The following is a 17,500-nucleotide window of genomic DNA, read 5'->3' as shown; positions in this document are numbered from 1 at the left end:
AAATGAGTGGCGTTATTGTAGCTCATAGATGCAGGACGCACTGGATACTAGAAGAAAAAACGGTTAAAAACACGTACAACACTCAGGGTTAGTACAGACACTGTCAAAGGAGATTCTAGGAAATTCCAGGACTTTTCAAGCACTACTTTGTTTGGTTTTCAAGGACTTCAATCAGAGATCTCACTTATCAAACAATATCTTTATTATCTTTCAAATGTAAAAAAAACATAAATAGATAAAGGAAAATAAAGTAATAAAACAAAATGGTGCAAACTGAAATTGCGTATTGAAAACATGCCCAATGGTAACACGTCAATTTCGCAAACAGTTTTTACGCATTTACAGTCACCTGTCGATCAGTCGATCATTCTTTAAAGAAGCACGGTATGACTGGACAGAAGACGAGACAGACTTCTTTATTAAACTCGTAAAAGACAAAAGAATTACGGGAATACTGGATTCTAAACCCGGGGTTTTCAAAGTGAAATAAGGGGTGAAATACCCCTGGGGGTCCACTTATGCAGAGCGTCAAGCTGGAGCGCCGCGTGAGCAGCAGTGAAGCGGAGGGTTTCGGCGCCGAGTCTATTTTTGCTGCGCTGCTCATGCTCAACTAAACTGAAAGCACACTTTTGATGGACAAAATAAATATTTCACACAAAAAGTGCCTAAAATGCACATCATTTGCATGTCTAGTGTGTTTTAACCAGAACTGGAGTAGGCTATGTCAGAAAAGAAAATGAACTCAAAAATATTTCAAGAAAACGTACCCATTTAAACTTGTTTTTATTATTCAGTTTGGGTAAAAGTATATGGTGTTTTAGAAACAAAAATATGTAGAAAATAAATATTTGTGTGTGTGTTGTAAAGTGGTTAGAAAAAATGAAATCGGAATTGGATAAAATCTGTATCGGCAGGTCAAACTCAATGAGAAATTGGAATCTGCCTAGAAAATTGTAATCGGTGCATCTCTATAATCTTTCTGATTGGCTGGTATCAAACACCAGCACATAATCTGATGTTCACAGATGTTTATTTCTACATCTGCCGTAGTATTGTTGACGGGTTCAATAACGCATCCTGCAAAAGGGGGGCCTTGGCCGGAACCTAGTGGTATTTGGGGGGCCTTGTCATGGAAAAGTTTGGGAACCCCTGTTCTAAACAACAAAGAAATGCCACAATTTATCAAGACTTTGGAGCAGAAATGAGGGAGAAACACCAGAAACTCCTCATACGTGCTGCACACATATAAAAGGGTCTTTCCTTGCCATTAATGCTTGGAAGACACGCCTACGACTCCTTCCATTAAACATAATGGCGATATACATAAACCTACCAACATCCATGGACATGATTTTTAGAATGACTTCTAGTCATGAATGAAGTCACATAACATCGGTTAATGAAACGCCACAATTTCACAATAGTTTTTTATCTACATTTTCAAAATATCACAAAAGTTTTGTGGAAATCTGTAACGGAAACACGGCTTATGTTTACTAGGATACTCGCAGAGACCGGCATTTTTGGACGTAATTTTGTGTGGATATGTCCGTTCAAGCTCAAGAAGACGTGAAAGATTTCAATTGAGTATTCGCACGCTGTCTGAGAAGCGGCTTTCTGGGTGATTGCTTAAAAACGCGTGAAAATGATAAATATTCATGATGCAGCACTGGCCCAGGTGCGTCAACCTTCCCAACCTAATATCATATCTTCCATTCTTACCTGGAACAAATACAGCTTTTCCACAAGACTCCTGGCCAGGTACACGTCAATCTAACGAGAGAGAGAGAGAGATTCCAACAACTAGAACCCAATTTTAAGGCATTACCAAATTCAGAAAAATTAAATCATATTTTGGGAGAAAACTCCAGCTCAATCACAACAGCAGCAAAATATATAACAGCCACAAACTACGAGAGTCAGCCAGCGGACAAAACTACAGTCAGAATCATTCTCATCTTGTCTGAATGTTGGTACAAATGTAAAAAGGTGTATTTTTGGTTTGTTTTTTTCTTGTTTATATACATGTTTTCATGCAATTGTTTACTGATTGATTTATTGACTTTGTTGATTAATTGTTCGTTGCTTATGTAATGGCCAATGCTTTGGCAATACTGTACAAGTCATGCCAATAAAGCTCATTTGAATTTGAATTTGAATAGAGAGAGAGAGAGAGAGAGAGAGAGAGAGAGAGAGAGAGAGAGAGAGAGAGAGAGAGAGACAGAGAGAGAGAGAGAGAGAGAGAGAGAGAGAATGAATGATAGATGACGCTGCAGTTTGATCATCCTGGAGAAGCTCAACATGTCCAGATCTACCTCTTGTATAATAGGATCGTCATCGTCTCCGCTGGCCATAATGAAGACAGGAGGAAGGAGTCACTGCTGGAAGACTTCAGACCTGTAAACACAACAAAATGCTGTGAAGCACAACACCAAAACACTGTGCTAGGAAATATATGGATCAAAACACAATACTGGGTCTCATAACATAAATTGTCCATGTATTTTGACCCATATATTGTGGTAGTAAATATATACAGTGCTATGCATAAGTTTAGACACCCATGCTAAAGTTGACTAAAAAGAGGAATAAAAAATCATCTTTAGGAAATTGAACTTAATGCCTTAATTTAAAAAAAATAGGAAAAATCCAACCTTTAAGGACACCAATTTTCTTTGTGAATGAATAATGTATCGTAAATAAATAAATGTTCTTATACAGGGTGCATAAGTCTGGACACCCCTATGTTAAATTCCCATAGAGGCAGGCAGATTTTTATTTTTAAAGGCCAGTTACTTCATGGATCCAGGATACTCTGCATCCTGATAAAGTTCCCTTGGCCTTTGGAATTAAAATAGCCCCACATCATCACATAGCCTTCACCATACCTAGAGATTGGCATGGAGTACTTCCCATAAGATCATCTCCCAATGCAAATCAAACCAGCTATTAGGCTAACTGAAATAAAACCATGCCAATCTCTATAAATGTAACCTTTTCTTTTAAGATAAACTATATATATATATTGCATGCACCGATATGAACATTTTGGCCGATACGATAATTCATTATATTTAAAAGCTGATTACCGATATATTGGCTGATAAATCTAAATCCAAATTTTTACAGAATTTTTGAGAGCCTGATTACAAGAACAAAAGTCTCACCATTAAAGCCATGTCCCAAACACACAATTATAATGATGATGTTTTCATGATAATGTTATGTAGCCGATATGACAGACTTGCGCTGCACATGTTGCACTTTCCTGTATTTTCCTTTATTAAAGTGATTCCAATCATATTTCAAGCAATTCAAAACCATCATGTTCTATCTGAAGTGTCTCAGCTGAAGGAGATAATACATTATTTATCAGCTTTAATATATCAGACAATTTATCTTATCGGCCGATAACTAGGCTACAACATTATAAAAATCACACATATCGGCCGACACTGATATGGTGTCTGATATATCGTGCATCCCTATAATATATATATATATAGCCAGGCTTATGTAACCTAACGTTAGTCATTTGTAACTGTCAATCAATCACTATTGTCATGATAATTAGCTGGCTTTAGTGAATGATGCAAGGGCGAGCAACACGATAATGACGGCCGACAACTTTAAAGCATACACGAAAGGTACATTAAATTAAAAGTAAAATGTTAAATAATAATCCACGTTAAAGGAATCTGCCAGAGTCAGCAAACGAAACAACATGCTAGCATGCGTTAGCTCTTCAGACTCAACATCAGCCTCGCGCCGCGCAGATCACGGAGAACATCACAACATCTGCAGTCTGTGTGTGTTTAGATACATGTTGTTTGTGCGGATGAAACTTTTGATACAACATTATCACTGCCAACATGCTGTGAACACACACACACACACCGAGGCCTCGGCTGATCCACTAAACCAACAACACACTGACGGTAAAGTTGAGATCTGACCTGTGATTCACTGGCCGCTCGTGCTCGTGCTGTGAACTCAAAGCTCCTTTAGCTGTGTATGTGTGTGTGAGTGTGTGTGAATGAGAGTCGCTGTCTCTGCTGCCATGTTTCTGATCACTGCAGTCAGTCAGTCAAACACGTGGGGAGGAGCCGTGTGCGCACTCCACTGTCCCAGCATGCACTGCGGCCGCGACTCACTGGCCGCGTCACAAATCCCGCCCTACAGAGTGTGCTAGTGCTAGTGCTACTTAGGGAACTTACTATTACTATGCAGTCATCTAGTTATACATGTGCTGAAAGACATCATTTGCCACAGTTATTACAATTACAAACATAATATATTGATATGTGTGAAAATATTAGCCCTGTTTAATTAGCATACTCTAAACATCACCTATGATATTAGTCTTAGTCAAGACAAAAGAGTCTGCCATTTTATTCAAAACGGTTTAAAATGTAATTTTCACCACTCCACTTTTACATAAACTTATTAAATACAAAAATCAGACCTGATGCATGTACATACACGGATGTATGGAAGGCCATTTCTGCCACAAATCAGAACAATATCATGCTTTTGGACATCATAATTATGACATAAAAGTAGAAAGAATGAAATACTAATATTTATGACATACTAAGTCATAATTAAGACATTAAAAGTCAGAATTATGACATACTAAGTCAAAATTATTATTTAAATTGCCACAATTCTGATATTAAAAATTCATAATTATGACATGAAGTCAAAATTATGACTTTTAAGTAATACTTATAACATAAATTGATATTCTCATCATTATGACTTGTCAAAATTATGAGTCAAGTTTAAATGTTTATTTCATATATTTAACTTTTTGTCACAATCACTGAATGACTTAGTGTCATCATACATTTTTGTCATTATTACTGAATGTAATAAAATGTCATAAAATATGACAGATAATTTTGACTTTTTATCTCATAATTTTGACCTTTTCTCATTATTTATTTTCAATTAAATTATGACATAAGTTTGACTTTTTATTTAATATATTTAACTTTTTATGTCACAATCACTGAATGACTTAGTGTCACAATTATTAATTTTTATTATAATAATTATGACAGAGATAGTCAATTTTAACTTTTTATCTCATCATTTTGACTTTTCTCATTATTATGACTGTGATTATGATTTTTTGTCATAATTTCAAGTCAAAATCACAACAAAGTCAAAATTATGAGTACATTTTTGCCTTTTATTTAATATATTTTTCATATTTATTTCTTATATTTTGATGTCATAATTACTGAACAACTTTGCATGTCATAATTATGAATTTTGATGTCATAGTCATAACATGTGGCAGAAATGGGCGTCCATAATGACGAGCGTCAGCAGACAAACTGAATAAAGAGAGTGAAAAGTTGTAGAAAAAGTGCCTTTAACTGAAAATACATCCAATTACGCCATTTTGGTTCTAGCCTATAGATCTATTATGGGAGTTTGTTCTATTATTATAACTATATATAAACATAGCTGTATAGTGTCTAATTGACATCACTTGTTTTATAGTTGCACTGATCTAAACTACTGTTTACTTCGGTCTAAACTATGATTACTATGAAACTATAGTATCTTTAACAAATAATTCAGACGGCAATATTTCATAACTTCTGCAACCCTTGTGTTTAATTTCTATATGTCCAGCACATCCTCCTCAACACAAACACACAAACATTTACTTTCATTTCACCAGCTTTATTTTATTAGTGTGAAACTCACTAAAAGACCTGAGAGTGAGAAAGAGGATTTGTTGCGCATCTCGTGAAATCATTATGGAAATTGAAACTATAAACCCTAAAACTACTGTAATCTGTCAACTCAATGCATCGACAAGCTGTATTTAATAGATCTTTCATTAGAGGTTTGCTACTCTTATTAATACTGTAGGTTAATTGCTTTAATACACACATTTCAAACAATGAATTTCAAAATCTGACTTTCGAGTGAAAGCATTTCAGTTCTGCGTTCACTGACGAGGTGAAGAGGATTGTTCTTCATCATAATATATTACGCATGTATTCGGACATCTGTGGCAAAATATGATTTCACAGTTGTAGTTAGAATCGGCAAATGCATAATACACACATTGTGATTGTACTTGTGTAAGGTTAGCCTGATCTGGCAACACTGAATCTGATGGTGTTTATTACTCATGTCTCTTATTTATTTCAACCATAAACATGTCTTATGATGTTTCTGAGTGATCTGCCTCCTTCAGGTGTCCTGAAAGCTAACCGGAGGAAACTCCTGTTCATCATCCAGACGGAGCGATTCATCCGCAAACTCGTGATCTGGGATCAGTTCTCCTCTCTTCACTCCTCCATCCTCAGAGTAGCCTGGAGGAAAAGTGGATCATCATTTATCTTTCAGTCTTCAGGAAGTGCTGTGAGAACCAGACATTTGATACATGTGACCACAAAACCAGTCATTTGACATTGAGATTTATAGATCATCTGAAAGCTGGATAAATACGCTTTCCATTGACGTATGGTTTGTTAGGATATGATAATAAGTGGCCGAGATACAACTATGAAAATCTGAAATCTGAGGGAGCAAAAAAATCAAAACATTGAGAAAATCTCCTTTAAAATTGTCCATTTATTAAAAAAATTATTTATTTAAAGTTTGTCGCGATTTTGCTGCTTTCACTCACAAAAATATATTTTTTTATATTTTTAAAAATTTACAAAAATTAATTTACAAAATATCTTCATGGAACATGATCTTTACTTAATATCCTAATGATTTTTGGCATAAAATAGAAATCGATAAATTGTATTATTGGCTATGTATTTGTATATCTTTCTTATTGTTATTATATATATATACTTTTTTTTTTTTAAATGTTATTATTAGTATTATTATTGTCTTAACCTTTATGTAATGTATGGTTAATTATTTTGGCAGGAAGGGTTATAAAGGGGGGGAAAGCTATAACTTAAATTGTATGAAACTTTCTGTGAATGCTTTGAAAAAGTTTATAAAAAAAAAAAAAAAAAAAAAAATAGAAATCGATAATTTTGACCCATAACATGTATTGTTGGCTATTGCCACAGATAAACCCGTGCGACTCGTGACTGGTTCTGTGGTCCAGGGTCACATATTCCTATTGGACGAACCCGTGAGGGAACTCGAGTCCTGATTGGTGTTTGTGGAAACAGTTTCTGCGTAGGATAAACTTCCGGCCTCCGGCTCCGCCGCCGCTGGGCTTTCATCCGCACTTTCATACAGTCTGTGGGAACAATGACATGCAGAATCAGCTTGAGATCGCTCACCAAATCAAAGGCACAAATATATTTACGTGTGAATTTGATTTCCTCGTTTACACAGTCAAGAGGTTTCATTTTCAGTTGAATATGTTTCACTAAATCACACACCTTTGCTTAAATTGCTAAATACATACAAAGTGTTATTAAAAACATGGACAAGAACAGCAATTTGTGTCAAATTGGACAAAAAAAAAGTAAATAAATGTTATATTTCATGGTTTATTGTGAATAAAATTAGACAAAAAAAACTAAATAAATTACATGTTTTATGGTTTATTGTGGATAAAATTGGACAACAAAACTAAATCAATTATATATATATATATATTTTATATATTTTATGTTTTAGATAAAAACAACATGCACAAGAACAGCAATTTGTGTGGTGGCAACAATGATATTTTAATAGTTTTGAAGAAATTATATATATTTTTTGCTTTATTTGTATATCAATTTGAGACAAAACTAATTCAATTATATATTTTATGGTGTATTGTGAATAAAATTGAACAAAAACTGTAAATCCATTATATATTTTATAGCTTTTTGTGTATCAAATTGGACAAAAAAAATGTAAATATATTTTATGGTTTATTGTGAATCAAATTGGACAAATTGTTTTTAATATATTTTACATTTTATGGTTTATTGTGAATCAAATTGGACAAAAAAAATGTAAATACATTTTATATTTCATGATTTATTGTGAATCAAATTGGATAAAAAAAGTAAATCAATTATACATTTTATGGTTTATTGTGTATCAAATTTAACAAAAAAATTAAAATAAATTATATATTTTATTGCTTATTGTGTATCAAATTTTATTTATTTTTTTAAATAAATGATATATTTTATGGCTTATTGTGTATCAAATTTAACAGAAAATTTAAATGATATATTTTGTGGTTTATTGTGAATAAATTTGTCAAAAAAACAAATCAATTATATAATGTATGGTATAGTGTGAATCAAATTGGACAAAAACTGTAAATCAATTCTATATTTTATGGTTTATTGTGAATCAAATTGAACAACATTTTTAAATCAGTTATATATGTTATGGCTTATAATAAATCAAATTGGACAAAAAACTAAATCAATGTTATATTTTATGATTTATTGTGTAAATAATACACATTCATGATGTGTGATCCTCTGGCTCACCGGTGCTTCTTGACTAAACGACAGTCTCCTCCTTCCTGCAGATCGAGGTTGTAGATGTAGAGATGACCATCTAATGAAGCCACCAGAAGACGAGGAACCTTCTGGATCCTATCAGCACAGACAACAACATTCAGGAGCTTCCACATCTCCATACCTCATACGGGACGTGTTTGGGACTCACGTGGAGAGAGCGGATATGTTCCTCATGCCTGCCACGCTGAGGTGGACGCTAGCAAACGCTCTGTCCTGATGCATCATGTCCGACACCTGAGAGGGAAGGAGAGAGCTGGCGGCAGACAACATCTTCCCCATATATCCAGACCAGGAGGGAGAATCCGTGCTGAGAATCATGAGAGCACACGACAATAACCAGCGTGGAAGTCCATTAAGCTGCTCTTTTAACTTTTGAGAATCATGATTTTTTCATTTTATATAGAGAGCACAATTCTCCCGCGATTATGAGTACAACTAAACAAAATAACATATAACTTACTAGACAAAATGTTAATATTAAATATATAATGTAAAAATGTAATTAATTTGAATTACTTCACTTGTTTCATTACTGGATGAATCAGCGTTTTTCAACGAATCTCTTGAATGAATGATTCAATGACTCACTCATAAAGACTCCACTTGTTTCATTACTGGATGAATCAGCGTTTTTGAACAAATCTTTTGAATGAATGATTCAGTGACTCACTCATAAAGACTCCACTTGTTTCATTACAGGATGAATCATCGTTTTTGAACGATTCTCTTGAATGAATGATTCAATGACTCACTCATAAATACTCCACTTGTTTCATTACTGGATGAATCAGCGTTTTTGAACGAATCTTTTGAATGAATGATTCAGTGACTCACTCATAAAGACTTCACTTGTTTCATTACTGGATGAATCAGCATTTTTGAACAAATCTCTTGAATGAATGATTCAATGACTCAAATCCTTCAAATGTTTCATTACTGGATGAATCAGCTTTTTTGAACAAATCTTTTGAATGAATGATTCAGTGACTCACTCATAAATACTCCACTTGTTTCATTACTGGATGAATCAGCGTTTTTGAACAAATCTTTTGAATGAATGATTCAATGACTCACTCATAAATACTCCACTTGTTTCATTACTAGATGAATCAGTGTTATTGAACAAATCTCTTGAATGAATGATTCAATGACTCACTCATAAATACTCCACTTGTTTCATTACTGGATGAATCAGCGTTTTTGAACGAATCTCTTGAATGAATGATTCAATGACAGATTTTTAACAGTCACTTGTCGCCACCTACTGGTGTAACAATGTAACTGATACAATCATTATTTTAAGCATCAAGTTACTTTCAAAAGGTGATTTGCCCTAATTTTTATCACATGGTAGACATCAGTCAGTGATTATATCTTAATTATAAACTTTTATTCCAGTACTTCCGTGATAATTTGAGTGATTGTAACAGAAATTATGACACTGTGTGGTTTAAAAGACTGTACCGATACATGACAATGCTCTCTGGCTCAGAACACAGATCTGAATGTTCGCTGTGATCGGACTTGTCAAAGCTTTAATAGACAGAGCCGAATCGCTGTCATACAGGAATAAGTTCGCGTGGGTGTTTGAATCCAGCTCACGATCTTTTAGCGATTATTCGTGAAGCTCTACTGTATTAATGCACATCATCTGTGATGCAGTATACATGTTTTGTGATTGGATGTTGAATGTACCTGGGACTATGATGCTCCAGTTTGAAGATATGAACCGTCTCTGTGTTACTGGAGGCACACAGGAACTGTGCGTCGGCACTGAACGACAGGGAACTGATGCTGACGTACCTGAACACATCATAAAACACAGTCTTTTCACACTCGCAGTGATTTTTCCATTTAAAATGTTTCAATGTAGTGTAGCATTTGAACACTTTTGCAATTAAATAGCCAACTCATTTGTATTGCAGTTTATGCACATATTTTCACACATTGCTTAATTTGTCAAAATTACAGCTTGATTGGAAATGCCATTTTAAATGTTAAGATCTAAAGTGTTTTTTTATTGGACCCTCAAATTTAGTGATCCTTCCAAAAACTTTATGGAAACTATATTTATCCATGTATAAATGTAATTTATACTGTTTGAGGAAAAATAAACAGTTTTAAGACAGCAAAATTTAACACTGCTTTCAAATTCTGATAACTTTTGTATTGTTATTTAAAAAATTGTCAATTAAATTAAAATAAACAAAAAGTAGTTTTTCAAAAATGTTTTATTAACGTTTTTTCTTTGCTATATATATATATATATATATATATATATATATATATATATATATATATATATATATATATATATATATATATATATATATATATATATATATATATATATTTTTTTTTTTTTTATTAAGTCTGTCTGTCTGTCTGTCTGTCTGTCTGTCTGTCTGTCTGTCTGTCTGTCTGTCTGTCTGTCTGTCTGTCTGTCTGTCTGTCTGTCTGTCTGTCTGTCTGTCTGTCTGTCTGTCTGTCTGTCTGTCTGTCTGTCACACACACACACACATATTGATGGCCCTAAAAATACATTTTTAATTTTCTCTCAATTTTTGAGAGTAGCAAATTTAAATTGTGAAGGCATTGTAGGACATTTCAGTCTTAATATGAAAAAAAAAGTTATGTGTTATTTTAAATAAAAATCAACCCCTGGTATATACAGTTAAAGTGCTTGTATTTGAAGAAACACCCATCAATTGTTAAGGTATCTGAATATATTTATACATTGTCAGACTATATATAGCATTTTAAAACAATATGTATTGTGAAAAGCACTATATAAATAATCACTTACCTCTTCATCCCTCTGCGAAACTCAAACAGTTTGTCTCCGTCAGGAATGCTGAAGACTCGTATAACAGTGCCCTGGGTTATTACACAGTCAGAACATGGCGAGAATAAAGAGATGGAGAATATCTGAGAAAACAACTTTCTCAGACTCACTTTTTCAGAAGCACTGGCCAGACTGGTTCCTGAAGCGCTGAAAGAGACGGCGGCCACATGACTGGCATGAGCCGAGATCACCGTCACCTGCCTCTGAAATAACCCAAGAGGAGAGGATTTCAGCTCTGCTTTCCTTTTAAAGCAACATATGGGAGATTCAACGGGGATCTTACCGATGGAAGCTTGTTTCCGCCACAGAATAAAACAATTTTAAAAGATAATTGCCGACTTTTTATCTCACAATTGCGAGTTTACATCTCACAATTCTGACTTTATTTCTCAGAATTGCGAGATATAAAGTTTCAATTTTGTGTTATAAAATCAGAATTGCGAGATATAAAGTTGCAATTTTGTGTTATAAAGTCAGAATCGCGAGATATAAAGTTTCAATTTTGTGTTATAAAATCAGAATTGCGAGATATAAAGTTGCAATTTTGTGTTATAAAGTCAGAATTGCGAGATATAAAGTCAGAATTTGTGTTATAAAGTCAGAATTGCGAGATATAAAGTCAGAATTTGTGTTATAAAGTCAGAATTGTGAGACATAAAGTTGCAATTTTGTGTTATAAAGTCAGAATTGCGAGATATAAAGTCGCAATTGCGTGTCGACTGTTAATTGTATTAAGCCGATTTTAATAATCGAAAAAAAATTAGACGTTTTTTCTCGCAATTGCGACTTTATATCTCACAATTCTGACATCTTTTCACAGAATTGCGAGTTATAAAGTCCAATTCTAAGGAAACATTTTTTTCTCAGAATTGTGAGTTTATCTCATATATAAAAAGTCTGAATTACCTTTTTTATTTTTCACTCTGTGGCGTAAACACGCTTCCGTACTTACCAGATTCACAGCATCATACAGAGTGATTTCTCCCGCGGTGAAGCTCCCAGGATAGGCCAGGTATGAGTTTGAATGATCGACAGATAAAGCGCAGAGACCTAGCAGAATGGAAAGCATTAAAAAAGCAGGTTTTTAGGTGTGATTACGGTAATAACTCAGAGGTGTACTTGAGCTGTGTGCAGTTTTAGCGCTTCACCTTTGGGGTTCGGTGGCGTGTTGAGGACAGACTTCAGGAGTTTCATGTCCTTGATATTATGGATGTACAGAGCCTCCTCCAAACAAACCACGAGTCTCTGAAAGAAGGAAATATAAACGCTTGGAATACTCGAGAAAATGCATTTATCTGATGAAAAATGCAGTAAAATTATATAAATTAATATATTTTTACAATTTAAAACAGCTGTTTCTGTGTGAACATATAGTCAAATGCAATTTATTCAAAGCTGAATGTTCAGCATCTTCAGTGTCACATGATCCTTCAGAAATCATTCTAATATGATGATTTGATGCTCAAGAAACATTTATGATTATTATCAATGTTAAAAACAGGAAATCGTGATGCATTTTATTTTTCAGGATATTCTGATGAATAGAAAGCTCAAAAGAACAGCATTTATTTGAAACATCAAAAGTCATTCTAAGTGTCTTTACTCTCACTCTGGATGTGTCTCTGTTGAATAGCGGTGTTAATTTGTTGAGTGTAACGAGTGCTGCACCTGACGGTTGAGTCTGACGGCGAGGATGTTGCTGGAGTAGCTGTAGTTACAGATCTCTGTGCCCTTCTTGAAGTGGTAGATGTTCATCCTGAACGGTGTAGATCTGCTCACGATCACCATCAGACTGCTGGAGAAGAGCCGCTCCGCAACACACACGTCAGGGCTTTCCTCTGATTACACACACACAAGACACAGGCAGTGACACACTGAGATTTAACATCACACAGAAGATGCAAAGTGATTGAATGTCATTAGATACAAAATATTCAACTATGTGGCTTTTGCACTTAAATGAGTCCTCCTGGTCTGTTACGGAAGCAGACGTTTGACAAGCTTAACGTTTCCAAATACTTTTTATCTATACGGTTCAGTGTTATTATAGTTAACTCAAACTAAAACCATGAAAAGACATTTTATCATTGTAACGTCTCAGGGTAGAAGAAGATGAAGCTCCAGGCAAAGATCCAAAACACTCACAGTGTGCTAGTGCACAAACAGAGTACTAACACAAACATTGACCGACAACTGAAAGAGTGAAAACCAGGAACTTAAAATACACAGAGAAAATGACAAGACAACAGGTGAAGGAGATGATGATGATGGAACACAGGTGATGGTGATGATGACAGAGGATTCTGGGTAGTGTAAAGCTGACAGGACGATGACAGACGGTGAATGTGACAATCATTACTTTAAATAAATAAATAGAAATTAACTGAAATAAAATAACATTTAAAATTGAAATAATAAATAAAAATGAATAAAAACTATTTTCATATTACAAAAATAAAATATAAAATGTATTAAATGACAGTAACAACCAAATTGATAAAACATGATTTAAAATATGTAAATTATTGCTGTCAAATGGATTAATCGTGATTAATATAATATACATATGTATATAATGTATGTATATTATATATATAAGTATACAGTATACAGTATATATATATATATTATATAAACACAAACTTATGTTAGGTGTGATTAATCGACTTGACAGCTCTCTAATATATATAGTATATACCGATATACACACACACACACACACACACACTCAAACACACACACAATAAAAAATATAAAAATAATTCCAAATATTAATAAAAACTATAATAGTATCTCATAGATTCTTAAATAACATGGATATGGTTGTTTTATTATTTCAAAACAGCCTTGTACAATTAATCAAAATAAATCATGATAGTGTGATTTATGAATGTATGGCTTTGAGGCTCGGCAAGGGAGGAAATATAAGATTTGATGACTTTGTTATTATTTTCAAATGTGGACACTGACAGTAGCAGTAATAAAAATAAGTACGTGTTCAGATATGAACCCTCCAGATTTGACTGGGTTGCAGAACCACAATTCATTTATCTCTGGTTGTGATGAACACTTGTTTGAACACTCCATGTTTCGGGTCTAAGATGACATGACATGACATGACCTGACCTGACCTGACCCTTGCCTCGCTTCTGTTTATTTTACAAACTTCCCAAAATCCTGCAGGAATCGCATATCTGTGACATCAATGGCTCTGTGGACAAATGTTTGGGATGAAATTTTAAAGCAGTTTTATATACATTACCTCCTTGATGAATGCACTCCATTCTGTCAACAGAAGACAGAGAGAACAGCCGGTAGCCATTCTTACCACCGACAGCCAAAGACCTGAGAGAGAGAGAGAGAGAGAGAGAGAGAGAGAGAGAGAGAGAGAGAGAGAGAGAGAGAGAGAGAGAGAGAGAATGAAGATAGACATACAGACAGACAGATAGATAGATAGATAGATAGATAGATAGATAGATAGATAGATAGATAGATAGATAGATAGACAGAGAGACAGATAGACAGACAGACAGACAGACAGATAGATAGATAGATAGACAGAGAGACAGACAGACAGACAGACAGACAGACAGATAGATAGATAGATAGATAGATAGATAGATAGATAGACAGAGAGACAGATAGATAGACAGACAGACAGACAGACAGACAGACAGACAGAAAGATAGATAGATAGATAGATAGATAGATAGATAGATAGATAGATAGATAGATAGATAGATAGATAGATAGATAGATAGATAGATAGATGTTAGGGTTAGATAGATGTCATGTTTGTGATATGGCATAGACTAATAACTGTGTAAATAAAACGCCATGATCACCGAGACCCGTTTTGGGAAACTCGTCTAGTTTTTAAGAACATACGGATCCCGAGAGGATTCATATGCGGGCTCACGTCGTGTCCTGGTTGAAGGAAGCGCAGGAGAGCCTCTGGAGATCCGGAGATCCATCGGAACCGAGTCTTCGAATCTTCTCTCCGGTTCCGAACTCTGGGATCGGTTCGATCATCCTAAAAACGTACCACTACGCAACGACTCAAAAGACGTTTGTCTGGTGTATGTCCATAAACTGTGGCAATTTTGCTTTCAAAGAAAATTACATGTTGGGCAACTTAATTATTATTTTTAAGGTCATTATTATTACATGCTCGATTAACAACGTCCAGTTACTGACATGCACAGTATTCAGTTTGAGCAAAACAAGCTGACGTGAGGCACCTACGTCATAGAGCCATGAAGAATCTTATTGGTTGAAGAAAACGTCTGTCTCGCTTGGTACGAGCCCACTGCTCGAGAACTGTGTCTGATTGGCTCAAACTTGCACTAATGGGCGTGGCATTTGAAAAGCCGCTGGTGATTGGCCGCTTTCACTCTCAATAACAGCACGAGGGATTGTTTTGGTCGCATTCGTCGAGCATTCACGACATATAAAGAACATTTTGTTTCATAAACCACACTTAAATAAACACACACGCTTATAATATCCTCCTTAATTCAAGCGTCCAGCATATTGGACACATTTGTTTGGGATTTGCAGTGTTTCTACACAACTCAGTGTTTCAGTGTTTCTACACAACTCAGATCATATTGATTAGCCATTTGTCAGATGATTTTATTTGATTAGATTAAAATCAGGCGAGAATGACACTTAATAATCCCATATTTTGATTTATCTTTGTACATTTGTTACAGAATGTTGCTATCATGAAGGGGGAAATATTTATGTTTAATGGCAGAATTCCTGGTGAAAAACTACATTACCCACGATTCTGCGAAAACTCTCCACCAATCAGAGAATCGAAATAAGCAAATTGCCCCAAAAGAACTGCCCACTCCCATGAAGCATTGCAAACTACACTCTCAAACTACTTCAAATAGCCTATATTGTTTATAAATACTTGACAATTTAAATGATTATGTTATTTGCAGTGCTTCATGGACGTGGCTGCTTCTTTTGGAGTGACTGGTTTTGTTACAATTCTGATTTGTAGAGATGGTTTGCAGGATCATGGGTATTGTAGTTTTTCACCAGGAATTAAATATATATATACACACACCTAAAGGATTATTAGGAACACCTGTTCAATTTCTCATTAATGCAATTATCTAATCAACCAATCACATGGCAGTTGCTTCAATGCATTTAGGGGTGTGGTCCTGGTCAAGACAATCTCCTGAACTCCAAACTGAATGTCAGAATGGGAAAGAAAGGTGATTTAAGCAATTTTGAGCGTGGCATGGTTGTTGGTGCCAGACGGGCCGGTCTGAGTATTTCACAATCTGCTCAGTTACTGGGACTTTCATGCACAACCATTTCTAGGGTTTACAAAGAATGATGTGGAAAGGAGATAAACATCTAGTATGCGGCAGTCCTGTGGGCGAAAATGCCTTGTTGATGCTAGAGGTCAGAGGAGAATGGGCCGACTGATTCAAGCTGATAGAAGAGCAACTTTGACTGAAATAACCACTCGTTACAACCGAGGTATGCAGCAAAGCATTTGTGAAGCCACAACACGCACAACCTTGAGGCGGATGGGCTACAACAGCAGAAGACCCCACCGGGTACCACTCATCTCCACTACAAATAGGAAAAAGAGGCTACAATTTGCACGAGCTCACCAAAATTGGACAGTTGAAGACTGGAAAAATGTTGCCTGGTCTGATGAGTCTCGATTTCTGTTGAGACATTCAGATGGTAGAGTCAGAATTTGGCGTAAACAGAATGAGAACATGGATCCATCATGCCTTGTTACCACTGTGCAGGCTGGTGGTGGTGGTGTAATGGTGTGGGGGATGTTTTCTTGGCACACTTTAGGCCCCTTAGTGCCAATTGGGCATCGTTTAAATGTCACGGCCTACCTGAGCATTGTTTCTGACCATGTCCATTCCTTTATGACCACCATGTACCCCTCCTCTGATGGCTACTTCCAGCAGGATAATGCACCATGTCACAAAGCTCGAATCATTTCAAATTGGTTTCTTGAACATGACAATGAGTTCACTGTACTAAAATGGCCCCCACAGTCACCAGATCTCAACCCAATAGAGCATCTTTTGGATGTGGTGGAACGGGAGCTTCGTGCCCTGGATGTGCATCCCACAAATCTCCATCAACTTAAGGCAGTTCTGAAGGCGAAAGGGGGTCAAACACAGTATTA

At 35.3% G+C, this 17,500-nt stretch overlaps 2 protein-coding genes across 4 annotated transcripts in view; both read right to left on the bottom strand.

The window, feature by feature from the left end:
* The window catches only part of polr3e (polymerase (RNA) III (DNA directed) polypeptide E), a 32,604-nt gene extending 28,465 nt beyond the window's left edge, over positions 1–4,139 (bottom strand). The window contains exons 1-4 of the mRNA XM_084134613.1: positions 3,957–4,139; positions 2,316–2,397; positions 1,723–1,773; positions 1–47 (exon numbers count right to left, since the gene is read on the bottom strand). The exon at positions 1–47 is cut by the window's left edge and continues 31 nt beyond it. Of these exons, the coding sequence (XP_083990739.1) occupies positions 1–47; positions 1,723–1,773; positions 2,316–2,354 (137 nt within the window). The 5' untranslated portion in view covers positions 2,355–2,397; positions 3,957–4,139. The remainder of the gene's footprint in view (positions 48–1,722; positions 1,774–2,315; positions 2,398–3,956) is intronic.
* A 1,096-nt stretch (positions 4,140–5,235) lies between these two features.
* The window catches only part of LOC311096734 (WD repeat domain phosphoinositide-interacting protein 1), a 13,423-nt gene continuing 1,158 nt past the window's right edge, over positions 5,236–17,500 (bottom strand). The window contains exons 1-12 of one of the 3 annotated variants that reach the window (XM_084136059.1): positions 15,239–15,553; positions 14,582–14,664; positions 12,988–13,157; positions 12,468–12,564; positions 12,272–12,369; positions 11,430–11,522; positions 11,281–11,351; positions 10,170–10,277; positions 8,623–8,781; positions 8,442–8,549; positions 7,125–7,237; positions 5,236–6,341 (exon numbers count right to left, since the gene is read on the bottom strand). In XM_084136059.1, the coding sequence (XP_083992185.1) occupies positions 6,220–6,341; positions 7,125–7,237; positions 8,442–8,549; positions 8,623–8,781; positions 10,170–10,277; positions 11,281–11,351; positions 11,430–11,522; positions 12,272–12,369; positions 12,468–12,564; positions 12,988–13,157; positions 14,582–14,664; positions 15,239–15,351 (1,335 nt within the window). In that variant the 5' untranslated portion in view covers positions 15,352–15,553 and the 3' untranslated portion in view covers positions 5,236–6,219. Of the gene's footprint in view, positions 6,342–7,124; positions 7,238–8,441; positions 8,550–8,622; positions 8,782–10,169; positions 10,278–11,280; positions 11,352–11,429; positions 11,523–12,271; positions 12,370–12,467; positions 12,565–12,987; positions 13,158–14,581; positions 14,665–15,164; positions 15,554–17,500 lie in introns of those variants that run through there. The other 2 variants (XM_084136060.1, XM_084136061.1) reach the window with 2 other exon arrangements.

The sequence above is a fragment of the Abramis brama genome (assembly GCF_963993115.1).
Source record: "Abramis brama genome assembly, chromosome: 14".
In the NCBI taxonomy this organism is placed as follows: Eukaryota; Metazoa; Chordata; class Actinopteri; order Cypriniformes; family Leuciscidae; genus Abramis; species Abramis brama.
This window is presented reverse-complemented; position numbering and strand designations above follow the sequence as displayed.